This window comes from Galleria mellonella, unplaced genomic scaffold (genome assembly GCF_026898425.1).
Source record: "Galleria mellonella isolate WM207_F2 unplaced genomic scaffold, CSIRO_AGI_GalMel_v1 utg35, whole genome shotgun sequence".
NCBI lineage: Eukaryota > Metazoa > Arthropoda > Insecta > Lepidoptera > Pyralidae > Galleria > Galleria mellonella.
Genome location: NW_026442082.1, coordinates 2451384 through 2471645, shown reverse-complemented (window position 1 = coordinate 2471645; position 20262 = coordinate 2451384). Strand labels below are relative to the sequence as shown.

At 30.4% G+C, this 20262-nt stretch overlaps 2 protein-coding genes across 2 annotated transcripts in view; both read left to right on the top strand.

The window, feature by feature from the left end:
* LOC113514504 (uncharacterized) overlaps positions 1 to 20262 on the top strand; it is a 408650-nt gene that overhangs the window by 376762 nt on the left and 11626 nt on the right. The window lies entirely within an intron of this gene.
* LOC113514510 (uncharacterized) lies at positions 1324 to 19009 on the top strand. Its single transcript, XM_026898600.3, has 3 exons — positions 1324 to 1619; positions 6381 to 6493; positions 18183 to 19009. The coding sequence occupies exons 1-3, from the start codon at positions 1331 to 1333 to the stop codon at positions 18372 to 18374; spliced, it is 594 nt and encodes a 197-aa protein (XP_026754401.1). The 5' UTR covers positions 1324 to 1330; the 3' UTR covers positions 18375 to 19009.

Here is a 20262-nt window from a genome sequence, read left to right as displayed (position 1 = left end):
TTTTATACAATGCTTCTAAAATTGAATTTCTTAAACAGAAATGTATAACCTTACTACTTACTTTATGAATGGACCTGTTTACTTGAAGTGTCTCTTCTAGTTAGTTTAGCTAGATATCTACAAGTGTAAACTATTGTTTTACTTTTATTTATAAGGTAGTTTCAATGCCGCGATCTTGATCAGCGTCATTCTGCAAATAGTTGTTAATTTTATAATAGTTAATTAATTTAATAAATTAGTAAACGCTGTTACGTATATTTAAAATATTATATTCCATATTTTATTATAAAAGAAATTTATTATTATGTATAAGTCTATTTCAATCTAAGAATTTTTATTTCAATTAAAGTATTTTTTTTCTTTTAACCTACACCATTATGATTTTGTTTTGCCACAGTAAATAATTAACACGTTATTGTGTAACTAAAATATTTACTTTTTTACTATAAACTATATTAATTTTATTGTACCTATTAATAAATAATTAACTGTAATAAAATCTGTAGTTGTCTGTTGAAAAAATATTATAATAAATACATTGTGGATTTCGAATATATATATATATATATATATATATATAAAGAGTATACTATAGGACTTTATATATATGTACATAATCATAATAATAGTACGTAAATAATAAATAAAAAAGTACGTAAGTATTAGGAAGAGAACAAACAAACTTACTTTCACTTAATGTCAGTAAGGACTATTTGAGTTCATAAATCTATCTGAGACTATGAGTACAGTATGGGATGTATTAAATTATCTTCAGAATCGACAAAACGCACGTAACTTTTAAAGGTTACAGTGACCGTTTACCTTTAGACTAGCCATGCACTTATGCCACCTTCGTGATATAAAAATAATATTGATTGATAGGAAATATAACTTATTCTACTTGCCAAATATTAAATTTCATAACGATTTGTTGAACCATTGTCACCTATGAGTATTAAACAAACAAATGCACTTTCATGATAATAAAGGTTTTCTGAGATATGAGCTCGAGAATCAGGCAATTGGTGTGACTGTAAGATACTATATTATTATTATATTTATCCAGTTATGTAAACGTAATATTTCAATTTCGATACCATAAAAATAAAATGAAACAATTCAAACAATATTGTTGACATTTGAGTATCGTTGACATTTGTTACAATTACAAACGCTCGAACGCGATTGAGAATGGACCAATTTTTTTCCACTTACTGAGCGCACAGCAAAGCCATCGCGCCGACTCTTGTTCATTTTTTTGAAAGCTATCACTATAAAAGCACTTATATCTCCCTTTCTGTCTTATTGCTCAAGTGACTTTCTTTAGAAAATGTTTCGGCTGGCAGTTTTCTTGGCGTTTACCTCTTCTGTCTTAGGGGGTTTCTTGGATGGTGATCTACAGTTGGCTGACGGTGTGAAGTTAGTTAGTATACCAGTGAATAATTTGGAAGATGAAGGCAGATCGTTCGGAGAGAACTCGGTACTATTTCGGATGGCAAAGTTTTTGCAAGGACACGAGTTACATGTTAAATTACCAACATTGATCGAAAAAGACAAACTGACGAGGATTTTGGCGGAATCGTTGAAGACCGTGGATGAATCTAGTAAAAATAACACAGGTGAGTGGCTAACATGGTTTGCTTATTGTAAATAAACATGTTGAACATATTATTAAAAAATAACGTGCTTGACACGAATCAGTTTTTATTAATAAATAAATATATATTATAAATCATTACATTTAATAAAAAAAAAAATATAAAATTAATTTGCATATATTAAGAAATCATTAAATAATACTAATAAGAATTATATAAGTGTGGGCTATGCCTTGTGAGTGATAAGTTTCTAAATTCATTTTATTTTTTAACTATTAGGCATAGCACAAGGGTATCTGGCACAGAGTGCTACTTACATAAGTCTGCATTTAGTGCCATATTTTCTTATGGTCAATAAAGTTATTTAAATAAATAAATAGTGCAAGTGAATTATTATTTATTACACAGTTTTATATTAGAACTAATTAAAAAGTTACATATAACAAAAAACAACATACTGTAGTAAAATTAAAAAGGTGAATTTAAAAAAGAGTTAACAAAACTTTGTTAAGACGTACTGGCTTTTTGAAAATATACTCGTATAAGGACAACTATTAAGTAGAGATAGAGGGCGTTCGGTGGTGGGTTCTCTCTGCCTAGTTTGCAACTTGGCATACAAGTGACAGTTTGTCTGCCATATTCATTTTTTGATGTTATAATAATTTATATCATCAAAAAATGAATATTTAGCATTAAAACTTAAGAATTAAGACAAATAAAATAACAGTCATGTGTAACCTGGTACAATACTCAAGTATGACAATAGGGTCGATTTTGAGGCAGTATTTCTCTATTTTCATTTAATATTACAGCGAAATCTTATTTGTAAGGATTAATATGAACTGATTTTCTAATAGATTTACGTCAAAATTATCATAATATTAGTTTATGATGGTCCATAAGGCAGCAATTTTATTAATTTATCATATTAAAGTATAATATTAAATCAGGAGATGAGTTTAAAAAAAAGCAGCTTTAGAATCGGCCCTTATACTTCAAATCGTTTAGGTATAAAATACTGACAGACTTCATATAAATGAAAAATGAGGTTTAGGTTAGGGATAAGTTTATAACAGTAATTATCCTCATCTTCGTGTATATTATAGTATATTTCATATATGCGTAAGTATATTTATGAATTATATATATTTATTTGTTTATATATATTTTTTATACCACAAAGGTAGCAAACAAGTATATAGCCCGTCTGATGGTAAACGATCATTGTATCTTATGCACGCCTATAACACTAGGAGTGTCACGTGCGCGTTGCCGACCCTGAAGAAACCTTAATTTATCCTTTTCAAAGAAGCCCATACTGTAGTCCCTAAATGTATTCTATATATGTAAATTTTAGTATGTATGTTTATCAATTATTACTAGTATAGCATTCGAGTATTGTAACACTAAGTTTGACTGGAAGAGAATACTTTTAGCATTAATTATGCCTTGTACACATACATGTATTATCGAATAAATAGGAAAACTTAGGGTCAAAATACTGATTTGATTGACAATACACTTGTTTACAATAAATAGAAACCTAAAATTATTATAGTAAGGTCTTTAACCGAAACCAAGACGAGTGGTTGGTTATATCAATGGCTCTCTAACTGGATATCTTATTTCTTATTGATGTAGGTAATTACTCTATTGCCGAGAATAATATAACGTTATTTAAGTATATCTAATAACATATATGTACTAACTTAGTGTACTAAGTACGTACATAATACACGTATGTTATTATCAAAATGTCCATCAAGTAAGGTACGTATGTAACTACAAAGTTACTTAAATTTATACTCGGACTTTAATTTTATATTTATGGGATTTTTTTAGTTTCGAGTCAGAAAAGTTATATCTCCAGAAAGTAAAAAAATAACATAGAAAAAAAGTATAAAAATTCCTTCTATATTTCGGGAATATCTGCTTTCCTAATTACTCGAAGTTGCAAGCACAGTTGGAATAAGCAAAAAATAATGTTATATATATATGTAATTATTTATATATATATAATAATGTTATATATATATAAATAATTATATATATATATATATATATATATGTTCAGAAATGGACAATTAACGGATGATATAACAAGAATATTAATGTTCAAGATGAAAATCTACTAACTTTAATAAGTACCTACTCGGGGTTGAATGACACATATTTACTATATACAAATAAATCTTAAAAGAACGTAATAACGTTAAAAATAGAGTAATTGGATTAAATAGTTAGTATATTATTATTAATAATATTCTTTCCCAATTGGTCCAATAAAAAATTTGAGAGATTTTCAGATTTATACCATAGATAAGCTGTCCTAATGAGTTTACCCAAAAGACGGCACTGAAGAGTGATTCAGTCGTCAACAATAAATAGACTAAAAAAATTTTTTTTATGCAACTTAGAATGGACCTGATGAAAAATGGTAACCGTCGCCTATAGACATGACTACATGACTCTGTTATGTACCATGGACATAACAGAGTATACTGCTTCGCCTTTTATTAACTATTACCTTTCAAAAATAACTTCAGAAGATACATGTCGGGGTGTTTGTTCTCTTCTTTTTAAACTTTTGTAAATTTGAAAAATTTTGTAAAGCTGCTGATTTGAAAGAAATTGATAGACCGGTAGAATATATCCTGCATTAACATTCTTGCTAATCTCGTGTTATCAATGTGAAAGTGAGTTTATTTGAATTTGTTTAATTATTACCTCTTATTACGTACTATATGAGATGGAGAAGGATATAGGCTACATTTTACATCAATCACTGAATATTCTAGAGCACGCAGACGAAGTCGCAGGTAAATCCTAGTATGGAATAATTTTATCCTAATTTACGAAAGTAAATTCGTAGAGAATAGCTAGCTATTTCGAGCCAAAATATTCCTACGCATGTCTCCAAAATATCTGAATTAATGTTTTACAAGATCAGCCATTCGTGAGGGTTCTCCAGACCGGAAGACCTTCCGGTGTTCGATCAATGCTATCTATTGAATTTCTTCGACTAGTTTTCTGAATGTGACACGATTCTATAATACCTTGAGGCCTGTTTTTGCGCACATTATGTTATTTTCATTGATATTTATCTACGTAACCCCAATTGATATTTATTTTGTTACCAGTTATATCCTTCGTCCACGTGACTAGGATATATTCACTGACCGGGATTCTTTATCCCGGCTTATTATGTTTCATCCTCTTTTAGTACGCTTACACCAAAACTCATAGAAATTTTAGCAGTATAGGTTATTTCTATCTATTCTGCACTATATATCTAAGTGTATTAAAGTTCAATAATTAAATACTGATCTTTTATTCTTTAAGCATAAAACTGACTTTGATTTCATAAATATTTCATTTCTAATTTGTTTTTTTTTCTTTCTTTTTTTTATACAACTTAGAATGGCAAACAAGCTGACGGCCTACCTGATGGAAAATGGTAACCGTCGCCTATAGACATGGGCAGTAGGTACCATGGACGTAACAGAGTATACTGTTTCGCCCATGACCCCCCACCCCCGCCCTATTTACCTCTGTACCCTGTAAATTCACTGCCATATTCTACTCTTTAAACCGAAACACAGCCATGTAAACACAACTGTTTCACATTAGAAGCACGATTAGGACAGAGGTGCCCAAGCAAACGACTTTTGTACAAAGTCTCCCTCTGGTCTGATATTAATTTTTTTCAGCAATTGATATAATATTAGTTTTATGTTTAAATATTTCTTATATCCTGCTAATTTAATGATGTCATAATTAGATATATAAATAGCCAATAATATATATTATAATTATATAATCCACTAACTTAATAAAACTGTAACTAGGTGCTGTTTATACATGGGAGATATTTAAAAAAATACTCGTATGATGATAATAATGTGTCTTAATAAAAGGAACAGAAGCCAAAACTTTAAATTACTAGAAATTTTGTCTGTCTATCTATATGTTTGTTCCTGCATCACCCAAAAATACCTACTGCACCAAATTGAACGCGTTTTCATAATTATGTTTCTTGGCGATTTAACTTAAAACTTTGAATATATTTCACGTTAATACGCCAATAAGAAGTGATATATATCATTGGTAGCCCTATTTCTAAAATCCATACGTACGAAGTAGCGGGCCAAAAGTTAATATAATATATAATATTTTTTATATATTTATTCATATAATTATAAAATAAATAAAATCGTGTATTTAACTGACACACTTTATTTTTTTGACAATAACTAATTAGATTATTAAAACTAATAAAATTATATTAAATAAAATTTTTAACCTATTTTTTTATATTAATTATATTTTTTTATAATCTTATATAATAATGTACACTTTAATTATGTTACAAATAATTTGGTTTTTCTATTTACCAGTGTCTAAGTTTCTTGAACATAGATTTGAATTACAAATACAAATTTTTTATTTGTCAAAAGTTGGAATATTTATATTCTAATTTTGGTTAGTAACGATCAAAACTAGACTAATAACATTTTATATTTTTTTAAGTTTTATTTGACCTCATAATATAAAATAATGATACGACATAATGTATGTACAGAAAACTAGCTTTAGCTATAAACTTTATTTAAATAATGCAGCTATTTAAATATAACAAAAATCAAATTTAAAAATGTATAAGTAAAACATATTTTTTTTTCATAATTTTATATACAATTTATATATTCTTATTTAGGTTTAAAATTATTTTTAAATTTATAATCCTTCGAGCCGGATTATTTATCGACTTATGTTTTCTAGTGACGGGAAGAGGCAAAGGCGGAGGAGGAGGTGGCGTAGCTCTACTTGGTCTGATGTTCGCGAAGGCTGTCGGTGCTGCCGGTATTGGTGGATTGGGTCTTCTGACTATGAAGGTATGGTTTGATTTATTTCAATAAAATGTATTTGATAAGAACTGGTACAGGGCATCTCATCATTGAGAGAAAAAAACCTCTTTTGTAGATTCTACTATCCCTTTATCTGCTCTAGGCTATGTGGAAGCGTGTCAAGCTATTATAAAACAAATGTGATGAGGACACGACTTGAAATATAATGAATAGAGGCTTTAGGAGGCGGATATTAATGCGATTATGTAGATAAAATAACCGTATTACAACCAGGACGATCTTGAAATTTCAACAAGTTTCTGGCAAAGGGTTTGTTATCCGATATGTTCTCCAATGTTTAACTGATTGTGATAATTCTTATTTTACTGAAAATGAATTAAAAACTATTTGGATAAATCATATAATTTCGTTAAGGTTATTGTAAGTTATTTTGTAACAAGTTTTGTACTTAAATTATAAAAAAAAAATTAAATTTATGCATCAATCTAATACTGTCTCACTATTTAAGTAATTTTACAAAAGTACAGGGCTTAAAAATGCTACGTTAAAACATGTAATCGAGTAAAAAATAAAAATAAAATTTATATTAAATGACATTTTCAAATATCATTGACATTTTCAAGTTAAACATAACAAACATTCTATTTTAAACTGCCTTAACTTATCAAATGCCAATATTTCGTGGTAAAATTATCGATGTACAACCGAATTAATCGATTCGATTTCAATTCGATTCAAATCTATGTTAATACTGATAAAATATTTCCAACTTTCATGTACATAATACGAGTACAGTAGTATATTTTCAATCGACATAGTCTGTGACATAAATCATTTGTAACTTTTCAATTTTTTTATCCGGATAATAGATTTTAATTCGATTGTTTTGTTCGTAATTGCCTACTATAAATGTCAGATAGTGAATTTGACAATAAATTATTAAGGAATTAATGTATTTCAAATAGAAAAGAATAGTGTAGCCGTGATGTCTATAATACTGTTATTTCACTTTCCATCAGGCGCGTGATTAGCTTATTTATCCATTCCATCTTATCTTTTCATTTAGTCATTTTAACTTTGTCTTGCTGAACATAGGTCTCCCTCATAGACTGCCATAGGGAACGCTCTCTTTCCTTATGGCAGTTTATCATTGGAGAGATTTTGCTAGTTGTTGCCACGCTTAGCAGACGGATTGGCAACCGCAGTTTGGCTTATGGTGATGTTTTAAGAGGGACGCTGCTGCCACTCGTTCGTTTGGTTGCCTTTTTTTATATAACTTAGAATAGCGAACAAGCTGACGGCCCACCTAATGGAAAGTGGTAACCGTCGCCTATAGACATGAGTAGTACCATGGACATAACAGAGTATACTGTTTCGCCCATGATATCCCCTATGCGTTGCCACTCCTGAGGACTCAGGTATTATTCCTCTGTACCCTGTAAATTCACGCCATATTCCACCCTTCAAATCGAAACACAGCCATGCAAATACAACTGTTTCACGGTAGAAACACAAATGGGACAGAGGTATCCAAGCACGACACCCACGGAAAAGGATGGGATGGTCTATTCTATGTCTGGACCACACGATATTTTATCTTACTAATATAATACTAGTAAAATTATAACTAAAAGATGTTTGTACGTGGGAGATATTTAAAGAAAATTAGCATACGTATTTTGGTAGGGATAATAAAAGCCTACCATTTATATTTTTTAGAAATTTTGTCTGTTTGTCTGTCTGCTTGTTTATATGAGTGTTCTGACATCACGCTAAAACTACTACATCAAATTGAATGCGGTTTTTACAGTTGTGTTTGTAAAAGTCGAAACTAAAATCTAATATATTTTTTTATCTCGATATGGCATCTAGACGTGGTGGCCTTCATTGGTTTTCCTACTCCTCAAATCCACGCGTAGTTTGTACCAAATAAAAACATAATTTCCTTGTACTTATTTTTCTATAATATCAGACCTTTTTTCTACAATGACTTACGTTTACGTTCGCATGTTGATGCCACATTAGATTGGGGAAGATTGTATTCTAAGATTGTTTGTAAATTATTAGTTGATGACAATCGTGAAATAAACATATAACTACTTATCTACACATGGCTACTTCTGCGTGAAACTTTATATAACGGTATCGCTGTCATACGTTTAATTTATTTGTTGGACTTTGAACAAAATTTATTTATTCTTAAGTACGAGACGAGCTGAATCGCGTAGCGTTACGGGAAGGTCAGGTAGTGGGACGTAGGAGAGCAGCCCTACAAGTTCCGATTTTAATCTAGAATTTCAGAATCTAGTAAGGTCTAATGTAATGCTAAAAGCATTCTATTCCAGCCAACCTTAGGGAAGCGTAAGAATGATATATATATATATATATATATATATATATATATATATATATATATATATATATATATATATATATATATATATATATATATATATATATATATATATATATATATATATATATATATATATATATATATATATATATATATATAGAAAGAATCTTTATTTAAATAAACTGCTGGAGGATTTGGGGTGTTGTTATCTGTTGAGACGAATTCGCAAGAAATTCAACAAACATTCTTTTCAGATTATTATGTACAAGAAAATCTTCATTGAATTAAGCCTTATCTAAGATCTTAAGAGATCTAGTGAAGGTGTATATAAAAAAAAAAAACTCATTATAACGACTACCAGAAATAAGACTGTATAAAAGTCATCTTTTACATTCGTATTTCTACCGTGAAGCGGTTGCGTTTGCATGGCTGCGTTCCGGTTTGAAGGGTAGGATATAGTAATAAAATTACGAGAATGGCAACGTATGAAGGGTATCATGGGTATCACAATATGATTTATTATGTCCATGTTACTGTTTATATCTATAGGCGACAGTTACCACTTTCCATCATGCAAGCCGTCAGCTTGTTGGTTATTTTATGTTGCATAAAAAAAAATATAATGAATACAATTAGATAGAACAAAACACTAATTCACAACATCGTAAAGCTTGCTAAATGTTGGAATGAGAGACTAGTATCTAGCTAATTGGTAAAAGTGAATAATTACGCAGACAGGCCCCGTTGTTCGGTCTGCGTGACAAAGTGAAATGGTATATGAATCATGTAGGTACAGACAGAAAATTAAGCCATTATATGAAAAAAAATATATAAATAAACATACAATGGAAAGTCGAATGAAAGTGACTTACATGTTATTCAAATTCAAATTCAAATTCAAATTCAAAAATCATTTATTCATGTAGGACATTTTAGCCGCTTATGAACGTCAAATTTTTATATTATAATTTTATATTTACCCTACCGTCCAGTTCGGTATATAGATCCAATTGAGAAGAACTGGCAAGAAACTCAATTGAATTACTTTTTTTTTTAAAGCCAGTTTATTTACAATGTATATTTATATAGGTGTCTATGTCTAACATTAAATGAAAATTCAGTTTTTCGTAAAGTTCGTAAAGATTAGCCCTAGACTTATAAATACCAAACGTGGCCCAGTCACAAAACTTTGATTTTACACTAGTTGAAAATGTTTTTGTTTTAAATTCACTGCTAGCTTCATGTTCAATTAAATTAAAAATATGTTCACATACAATGTCCGGGTCATATTGAGGTACTATGACACTAGATATTTTATGTTCAATTTTATTTTTAAAACGTGCCAAATTCTTTTGTGTTATTTGTCTGCATGTAATTGTTTGAGTCCCTTTGGATCCCTTAGTTTCAATTATAACTTTTTGTCCGTAATGATCAGATCCAAGACAGTCGAAATTCATTTTCACCTTTACTTCACAATTACAAAAAACATTATCTATACAAGTGGCAGAATTTCCTGCGACCCTAGTGGGTTCTAAAAAAAGATTGTGCAAATTAAATGATTTAAATAAGTTAATCAATCTTAAGCTTATTGAGCATTCCGATAATAAATCAACATTAAAATCGCCACATACAAATAATGTTTTATTCCTCCGTGCGACTCGTCTCAATGCTTCCTCCATAGCCAGTTCAAAAGAATCAAAACAAGCCGATGGCGGACGATAAACGCAAATTATTATACAAGTAACTAATTCTACGCAAGATAGTTCAATTGTTTGCTCAATAGAAATATTTACAATGTCTTGACGGTTTTTATATTCTACATCATTTTTTAAAATAATAATTGACCCGCCATGAATGGCATTGTTCCTAGCAAAAAAACTAGCTATATTATAATGTTCAAAAGGACAAATTATTTCATATTGTTTAAGCCAATGTTCTGTCAGACATAACACCCGTACATTGTTAGATTCTAAGAAAAGACTTAATTCTAATTCTTTGCTGGAGAAGCCACGAATATTTTGATGAATAATGACCATATCCTGTGGCTTAACCAATGTCGTAGATGTTAGTTTAAATTAACACATGTCACATTATTAGTATAATTACTAATATTATTAATTAAACCCGTTATACTACTTATAATGGGATCATAAATGTTATACGCTAGTAAACTAGCAATAGTCTTTTTTTGTTTTTTAGGAAGATAAAAATTGCCTCCCGTCATATAATAATTTGTAACAAATTTGTTACTTTCAAAATAAAATATATCATTACAATGATATGTCATCGAATAAATTAAATTATTTATACTATAAATGAACTTATTCTGTTCATTAGTCAGGGATTGAGAGTAGGGAAATGCGCATAATAATATTTTACCTATACCAAGCTCCACTATATTATATAATATTCTTATTAATTATATATGTATTATTATTACACAGGAACGACAATGCATGAATTATAGGCGACATAGTATACTTTTTTATGTCCATGGTATTGTTCATGCCTACAGACGATGGTTATTACTTTCAATCAGGTGGGCCGTTAGCTTTTTTTGCTATTCTAAGTTGCATGAAAAAATTAAATAAATATGTGCTTTTGTTTTCTACCTGTTGAATCATTGCCGACTCAACTAATCATAGCGAATTTAAGTATACGAGTACATGTAATATTTAGAACGAAGAAGAGCACAGGCTTTTTATTGTCTTGATCAATCAATATATCTCAGACACGTTAGCAAAGTCGCGGATCACAGCTAGTAGAAATGTTTTATAAACTGTAGAGTGTAGTATAGTTAGTTTTTTAATATACTGTTAAAGTCTAAGGGACTAAGGGAGGGCGATGGATGGGCAGCAGCGTCCCTTTTAAAACATCTCTAAAGTCTAACTGCAGTTACAAGTCCGCCTACCAAGCGTGGCAGTTACTGGCAAAATCCCCTAAGGGAGAGGCTTATGTTCATAATGATGATGATGATGACTATCAAGTTTTAATTGTTGGAGTGTCAACGTGGAGTGTTGTAGTTCAATTCTAAAGCTACACAGAACAATTGTAATCGAAAAAAAAGCAACAAGATAATCGTTAGTATTAATTCAGATATTTACAGTGTATTCGTGAATAAAAAAAAAATGCTATTTGCACGTTTTTCTTTATCTTATCAAATTTTTTTTTCTCACGTTTTTTGCATTAGCAATAATGCGATTAAAAAGGCAGCGGTTCTGTTCAGTGAATGATATTTTTCCGGGATACTTAGGGAAATATATATATATTATATATTTTAAATACATATATTTTAAACGATGTGTATATAAATTTATATTTGTAGCGAGTATGTAATGTATATACATCATTAGTTGTATCCAGTAGATTCGCTCACATAAATCATTATTTTATGTATCTTGTGTTTTTAGTTTGGACATAAATTATTCGTGTACGAAATTCCATTCCACTCCATGAAATCTGCCTTAAAGAACGACATTTATAATAATAGAGTGATGTATAATTATACTATGTTAAATATACTTGCAATTGGTTAAAATAATTTTAAAATTTTTTTTACTAGTTATTTGCTCAAGGGTCAACACTTCGTTGCTCCCCCACTCACGGGCTTGGAGCGCCATCTGTACTCACTCTTGCATGCGTCCGGTGAAGCTGTAAAGGTCATTTGCAGCCAACAGCATTATCAGATCGAAAAATGTATTATACGTGCAACAGCTAACATTTGAGTTTATCCTTGAACTAACTCAATCTATACTGATATTGTGTCACGTGTTTTACCGCTAAACAAGGCATCATTAGGCAATTAATCAGTAATTAGTATTTATAGAGCCACTACTAACACTAGTTAGTCCTTATATATTGGTAGTCGCGCACGTATTAATAATGACGGAATTAAACACAAAATTTTAATCAAGTAATCAGTGATATAGACTTCCGCAAAATAACATATTATTCGGTAAATATTTTTTTTATACTCTTAAACAAGTCAATGGACGAAACGTGAAAATTAAATTTCTAATGACGTCCGGCATGTTTTCAAATAATTACCTAATTAATTTATTTTAAAATTAAATTAGTAATTGATATTACTACTAGTTGAAAATTAATGTATCTAGTAAATGTTATGAAATAATATTTTATTATTTTAAAAACATACTTACGTTTTTTTCCCTGGCCGTACCAGATAGTTCAGCTACTAACATTCCCGCTGTCTCATCCTTTATGCTTTTTATTATTGTCACAGTAGCTGAGATAATCTCTTGATGAATGGGTTATCAGTTCGATTTTCATATCGAATTAAGATAATTATTTGTTATCACATATTTTTATACGGAATCATGAATTAAACTAGATTAATTAACTAGGAGATTTTCATTTTTTTTTTGTGCATATCTATGCAACTTGTCTAATTATGAATCGATTTTAATAATTGTGCAATTGGAAGGGTTTGCTGCCGTGGCAGTCTTGTACTCGTAAAGTGGCATTTTTTGCGAAGCAAACCTTTCTTAACAAAATATTCGTTTTAATTTGTCTTTTATTATTGTTATCGCCATTCAAATCTAAATAATATTTTATTGTCAAGTACTTGATAACTCGATAACATACATACAAACAAATACAGTACCAAGATATTGTAAACTCTTTATTTATCTGCCGTAAATATACTTTCCAAATTAAGTATTTAATAAACACTGTCAAATAAAACATAAATTAAAAATAAAATCAGTTGCTCCCATTCACTGTGTATACTAATTTAGATAATAGGTACGTCATTTACAAGAACTCCGACTCAATAAATTTTATGCAACGCAACGTTAGAGAAAGAGACAAAGAGACAAATGCCTCTTTAATAAGACTCCAGCAAACACGCTGTGTAAATGAACCAATCACCTCAATGACATCACGTACTATCACAATAAACTTTACATAGTCTCGTAAAAGTTTAATGACGTGACATCGTAAGCGAAATGCATACTTAATTTGCGATTAAATTTAACAATGTTGTCTGTTCATTATCTATACGATTATATTAGAACAATAAAGAGGGAAAAATTAATATTATGAATTTAGCTTAAAAATGAAAAAATAAAGAAAATAAGTTTATTAGACATCTTTTTATGAATAAGTATGTATCTCTCCTATTGTAGTCTTTCAACTATAATATAGTATACATCAAAATATACGTACGTTAAAATAAATAACCTGTATTAGACTTATTTACATAAAAAAATAACTACAAAAGAACAAGAGATTTGTCAATAGACGAAATATACAAAAATTGGCAGTGCTTGCCTTGGATAAATAACCCAAAGAGGACAAACCTATACATACATTTACATTCCCAATTTTGTAGGCCTAACTCTTATTCGACTTCATTTATATTAAGATTATTTATATTTTTCTCTAAATATACATCTTTTGTTTTCATTGTAATCAATCTATAAATAAATTTTAACAAGACTCCAGGGAGCACGCTATGTAAATGAACCCAATCACGCCACAATGACATCCCGTATTGTCGCAATAAACATTATTATACTATGGCGTTGTTACACGGTAAGCGAAATGTAAACATAACACATGATAGGAATTGACGATAAGTTCTGTTTACTATCACAGTAGAGCCAAATGATTGTTATGCTTGTAGGCTATAATTATTATGTCCCTACTTATTTATATAAAAGTATTTACAAGTTATTCCGTGTGGTCTCAACATACGAGTAGAATAAGCCACCTCTTCCATTCCCGTGGGTATCGTCTCTCCAAAAATCTCCAAAGTCTAACTACGGTAGCCAATCCGCCTGCCAAGCGTGGCAACTACTGGCAAAATACCGCAAGGGGGTGGCTTATGTTAAAGAGTGAACAGTTAAAGGCTGATATTATCATGATGAAGATGATTTACAAGTTATACATGTCTGTCATTGACGTATACAAAAATGTATTAGATTTTTTAATGCACTGATTCAACCAAACCTAAAGTACATCCTTTATCTATTATTTATACCATAAATAATAAAGTGTATAAATTACACACTGTTAGTAAACGCATTACTCGAGAACGGTCTAATAAACCAAATTCCTCATTTCTTTTTAAATTTGCAATGGTCCAATATCGATTTTAAACAAAGAAAAAACTATAATTTAGAACAAGGACGATTGAGACCATCACTTGCAAAACCAATTTGGCTATATTTTTAAACTTCAATCATATTCTAGCAAGATTTTTAGAAAATTAATGTAACAAAATTTTAAATTAGAATCTATCAGGTTGACTGTAATAAATATAAATGTATAATAGGGTTTAAGAACACTCTGGCAAACACGCTGTGTATATGAAATCAATCATGTCAGAATTACATCATACACTATAAGGAACAAATGGTGTCGTAAAAGTTTAATAACGTACATCGTAAGCGAAAAGTAAACTCAATTTGCGAAAAAAACTGATAAAGCTGTTTGTTTACTATCTATACGACAGTGTTGTACTAAACTTGAGCCATATGGATGTTACTATTTGAGAATATTTTAAAAGGCGTAACCTTGCATTTTGTAAAACTATTTAGTTTTACAAAATGGAGGATATTTTGAACCTATTATTTAATAGGTTCAAAATTTTACATTCTGATAGTTCGATCTGACCAAAACAACAGGGAATATTATTAGTAGGAAAATTGTTTATGATTGTAGGCTATTATGTATGTGGACATAATGTTGGATGAGAGGTTTACAAAACAGACATGTAATTTACATATTTAAGATGAGCGCATGTATCAGAAACAGGTAATGTTTATAAAATAAAAACAATAATATTTCATATTCTTTTTTATTTTTCTATTTGACAGCTATGCAAATGTTAGCAAACTCCAGTATGAATGCTTTCAAAACAGAACACAGCTACTTTCATATAGAAAGCAATTAGCTTCTTTGCAACTCTCATTAGTATAAAAAACTAGTGTCAAATATTTTACGAGAACGCAAGCAAGCATTAATTACCTAAAAATCTGCAATTTTGTAGTTTATTGTAGCAACTGCAGAAATCTACATTAATCATGAGCTGTTATGTTTTTGACTTAAATTCCTATCAGGTCTACCTTTAGGTGGTCTTATTTTTTTTTAATGATAATTAAATAGTAACCCCACCTACGCTATCGGTATAAACCAGATGGGCGCCAGTGAAGGATGATAGATGAGGATGATGCCAGTTAGCCCATCGTGACGAATTCAACCAGAATTGTTCACGATGGTTTCCAGAAGAAAACACATGAAGGTCGACCTGATAGGGCATATTGCTAGCAATAGGGGGGCTATCAAAATCCATTGCTAATAATCCCTTTCCCCCTTGGTGGTCTTGTTTGGAAACCATCGTAACTAATTCCTAATAATATATCAAGATGTGCCAAGTGTCATGATTAAGTCCCATAATTCTTTAGCGTAAACACTGGCAGGATACCAGCGTTATTAGTTTACAAATAGTACAAATGAGGTTACAAATCCTTTTTCTTCAATTTAGTAAACTTACTCTTAACTGGTTTATCAAATTAAAATAGTTATCAACGTTCAAACACTAATCGTACCCATAAATAGCTTCGCAGTCCACGTCATCATTTTCTCCTACATTACGCAATGACGCAGCAAGGCAATGAACTCTATTTACCTACAATCGATTCCTATTTTTTGTTATTACTAAATAATCAAATAGCACGCTAGTTCGCGTGGTAATAATTATGATAATAATGCTTTAATTATATTAATTTTGATTTAATAATAACAGAGTTAACAACATAATCCACAATTTAAAAAGTTTTTTTTATGAAATTTAGAATGGCAAACAAGCTGATAGCCTATCTGATAGAAAGTGGTAACCGTCGCCTATAGACATAAGCAGTACCGTGGACATAACAGATTATACTATTTCGCCCATGACACCGATGATACCATGCGTTGCCATTCCTGTGGACTCAGGTGTTATTCCTCTGTACCCTAAAATTCATTACCGTATCCCATCCTTTAAACCGAAACACAGCTATAAAAACATAGCTACTTGACGGTACAAACACGAATGGGACAGAGGTGCCCAAGCAAACGAATTTTGTACAAAGTCTGCCTCTGGCATATTATTTTATCTATATTATATTGAGTACTAGAATTCCTTTTATCTTTCGTCCTTAGTTACCATATGTTACATAAAAATATCGTATGAAAAGGTGACGAAATAGTTGAACGTTACGAAAATAGAACATAAGAACTGGAAAAGGCGTAGGCTGATCTATTATGATCAAACGAAACAGGAAATAGATTAAAAATAGTTTTATATTCAAACGCCGTATGGTCCCGAAATATAATATAATATAATGCAATGTAAATTGGACTCTGTTTTCTGCGCTAAGCCTATATTGTGCCATTGTGCGTATAACTCATGCCTAGTATAGAAAAATCCCAGAAAACTTTTGTTTAGCATAGCTAAACAGAAGTTTTCTGGGATATTCACAGGCCTCATGGAGCGACGTAACTGTTCCGAGGATTTCTAATCATCTGCATCTTTCTGATTTAAAAATTTGTGTAATAAGAAGTGTTTTGAATAATTGAAAGACTGACATTATCTATACTTTTTTACTTCCGCATTTTTCACTATGGTATTATTTTAGTGCTGGTAATGGCATACTAACTTCACCTGTTCTATCGGTAAACGCTGGCGGGACAAGAGATAAGAGATGATAGGTGAAGATGAAAGTACTTGCTTTCATACTTATACACACACTCACTTTCACACTTATACTCACACTTGACACGATGGCCCAATGACGTCAGATGGCTCATCGTATTGAGTTCATCAACAATTAACCGTGATGGCTTCCGCTGGTTCCGATGGAACTGCATGGTGGTAGACCTGATAGGCTAGCGATGAGACTGTCCCGTTACTAATAATCCCTTTTCCTCTCGCCCCATGGTATTGTAATTGGGAGATTATTTACTTTTTCTTGAGTGCACGACTATATATAAGTCTATATAACATATCGTGACTTATATACTGTAATATATAAGTCACGATATGTTTTTCTTAATAAAAGCCCACCAATATATTCACAAATTTCCAGTGTTCATAGATGACGGAAGCCATTTTACAATGAATGTATAGTCTTCTTGTTGGCCTCATTATTAATAAAAATGTACAAAATTATATTAGTAAAATAAATACTCTCTTTTATTCTCTCGAAAAGATATCAGTAAACTTGTTGTCACAAAAAAATTACAAGAACAGCTTACACTAAAACAATGGGTGGCCTTATGGCTTAAAACAATTTCTGCTAGACAATTTTAGGATAAAAAAGAATAATATATTTTTATTATTTTTTTGTCCAGGCTCTAGCCGTGTCCGCATTAGCCCTTTTGCTGTCAGCCATCGTTGGAGTTAAGAAACTGGCATCACATGATGACCATGATGATCACCAAGTCATCTACGCAGGTCATCACGGTCACCACAGGAGAAGAAGAGACCTGGTCACACCACTGCCTTATCAAGGATGGGTACAATACGCACAAAAAACGTCATAGACTTTGAAAGCCGAAATTTCTCTTAGGGCGTTATTACACTAGCATATGTTCAGATTGTATATAAGATCATATTTTAAAAGTCATAATTTCAGTATGGAAATGTTATGCGATCGCACGTAAATATTCCAAAAACTATAATTATTGTTTTCACCACGTAGGTATTAAATTTACATAAATATGATCCTGTATATATGATAGTGTAACAACAACCATAATATTATCGCTTAGTCTTACCCAGTAAAGAGCTAGTAATAAAATTAATAAATAGAAAATTTATTTTGATGAATGACGAAAAAGTAATATAACATTTTATAGGAAAGTTTTGTGAAAAATGAAAAAAAATAGTGGATTATATCACAAGAGAATAAAATAGAGTTAGAAATTGTATCACACAGCGACTGAATCGATATACGTAGTCTGAGATAAAATGTGACCGATTTATATAATGTATTTTTTATTCTCATTTCAATAATTCATGCAAGAAAGAGATTAAAATGTTCATTCTTTTATAAAATAAAGAATAACTCAGATTATTATACTATTGAAAAACATTATCGTATTTTGGAAAATATCAAATTAAAAAGAATTTACTATTTCTTTTTATCGCAATAGTTCTTAAAATTATTATAGTTATTAATACTAATCAATCAATAATATATAAATGACATCACATAAATACGAAACGCTGATGCGAGCAATATTATTTCAACATTTATTGTATAAGCCCAATAATTGACTATTAAAAAAACTGCCAGTTATTTTTGCTATATTTGCTGGGTATATTAGACTGTTAGTTAAGTTAAATTTAATGTAAATAATTTATTACAAACACGATTACAACGAACGAAGAATTAATTTATTTCTGTTATTTATTAAACGATTTTATTTAAATTGCATTTATTTATTTTAAACGAAACTTAATTCCCAATAAACGATCTGTCAACACTTTTATTAGATAGAGCAAAAAAAAAACAGAATTCCGTCGAAGGTAATTGATGGATGTAGGTGATCCAGGGCTATTCCTGGGAGAGCGCGAAGGCATGTATTTTGTAGTGGACAATAAATGATTGAAGTAATATATAGGAAAGTAAAATATAGAGAAAAATCGACTATGTAGTTGTCATGAAGACAGAATTTAATATAAGGAACAATCAGTAGTCTAACACATTTAATACACTAGCGGAAAAAAATTAAAGGATCAAAAAAATATATAAATTTTTGGCGATTTTTCAAATGGTATTTAATAATTAAGATTGCGCGATACATGTTACTTAAGAATTTTTTTTGCCTCTATTAGAAACTTCAAGCTTCAAATGTGCTTTTTTTACTCAAATATAAGCATTTTTATCAGAGATATAGCCATTTGAAAAATCGCCGAAAATTAAGATTTTTTTTATCCTTAATTTTTCCAGCTTCCAGTGTATATTCCAAATGATTATGTGACAATTCTGATCTAACTGAAATGTTAGTTAACCAAAAGAAAGAATATTTTCAGTAATAAGAGACTGGATAGAGTTTGTCAAAAGAATGCCAGCAGGCGACACTTCTAGCAGAAGAAATTGAGTTTGTCTATAGCACATCAACGTTCTAAATTTTTTTTATATTTAGTATTAAAATAAAAAAAAGGTGATCTGGTTACACCGTCTTCGCTATTGGTCTTCGATGGCGAGGTATCACAATGTGAAGATAGATGAGGATAAAATCAGGTTAGTTGGCATATTGCAGGAGTAATCCTTATGACTTCCAGCATGGAGATCCATCTGACAGTGTATACTAGTCAACTAGTTCCTGTTATAAACAATCTCTCCCCCCCCTCCCCCATCCTAACAGCAGTAAGAAGATTTTTCTTATAATTAGTATAAAAATTTACAATTACCTCATTATTTCA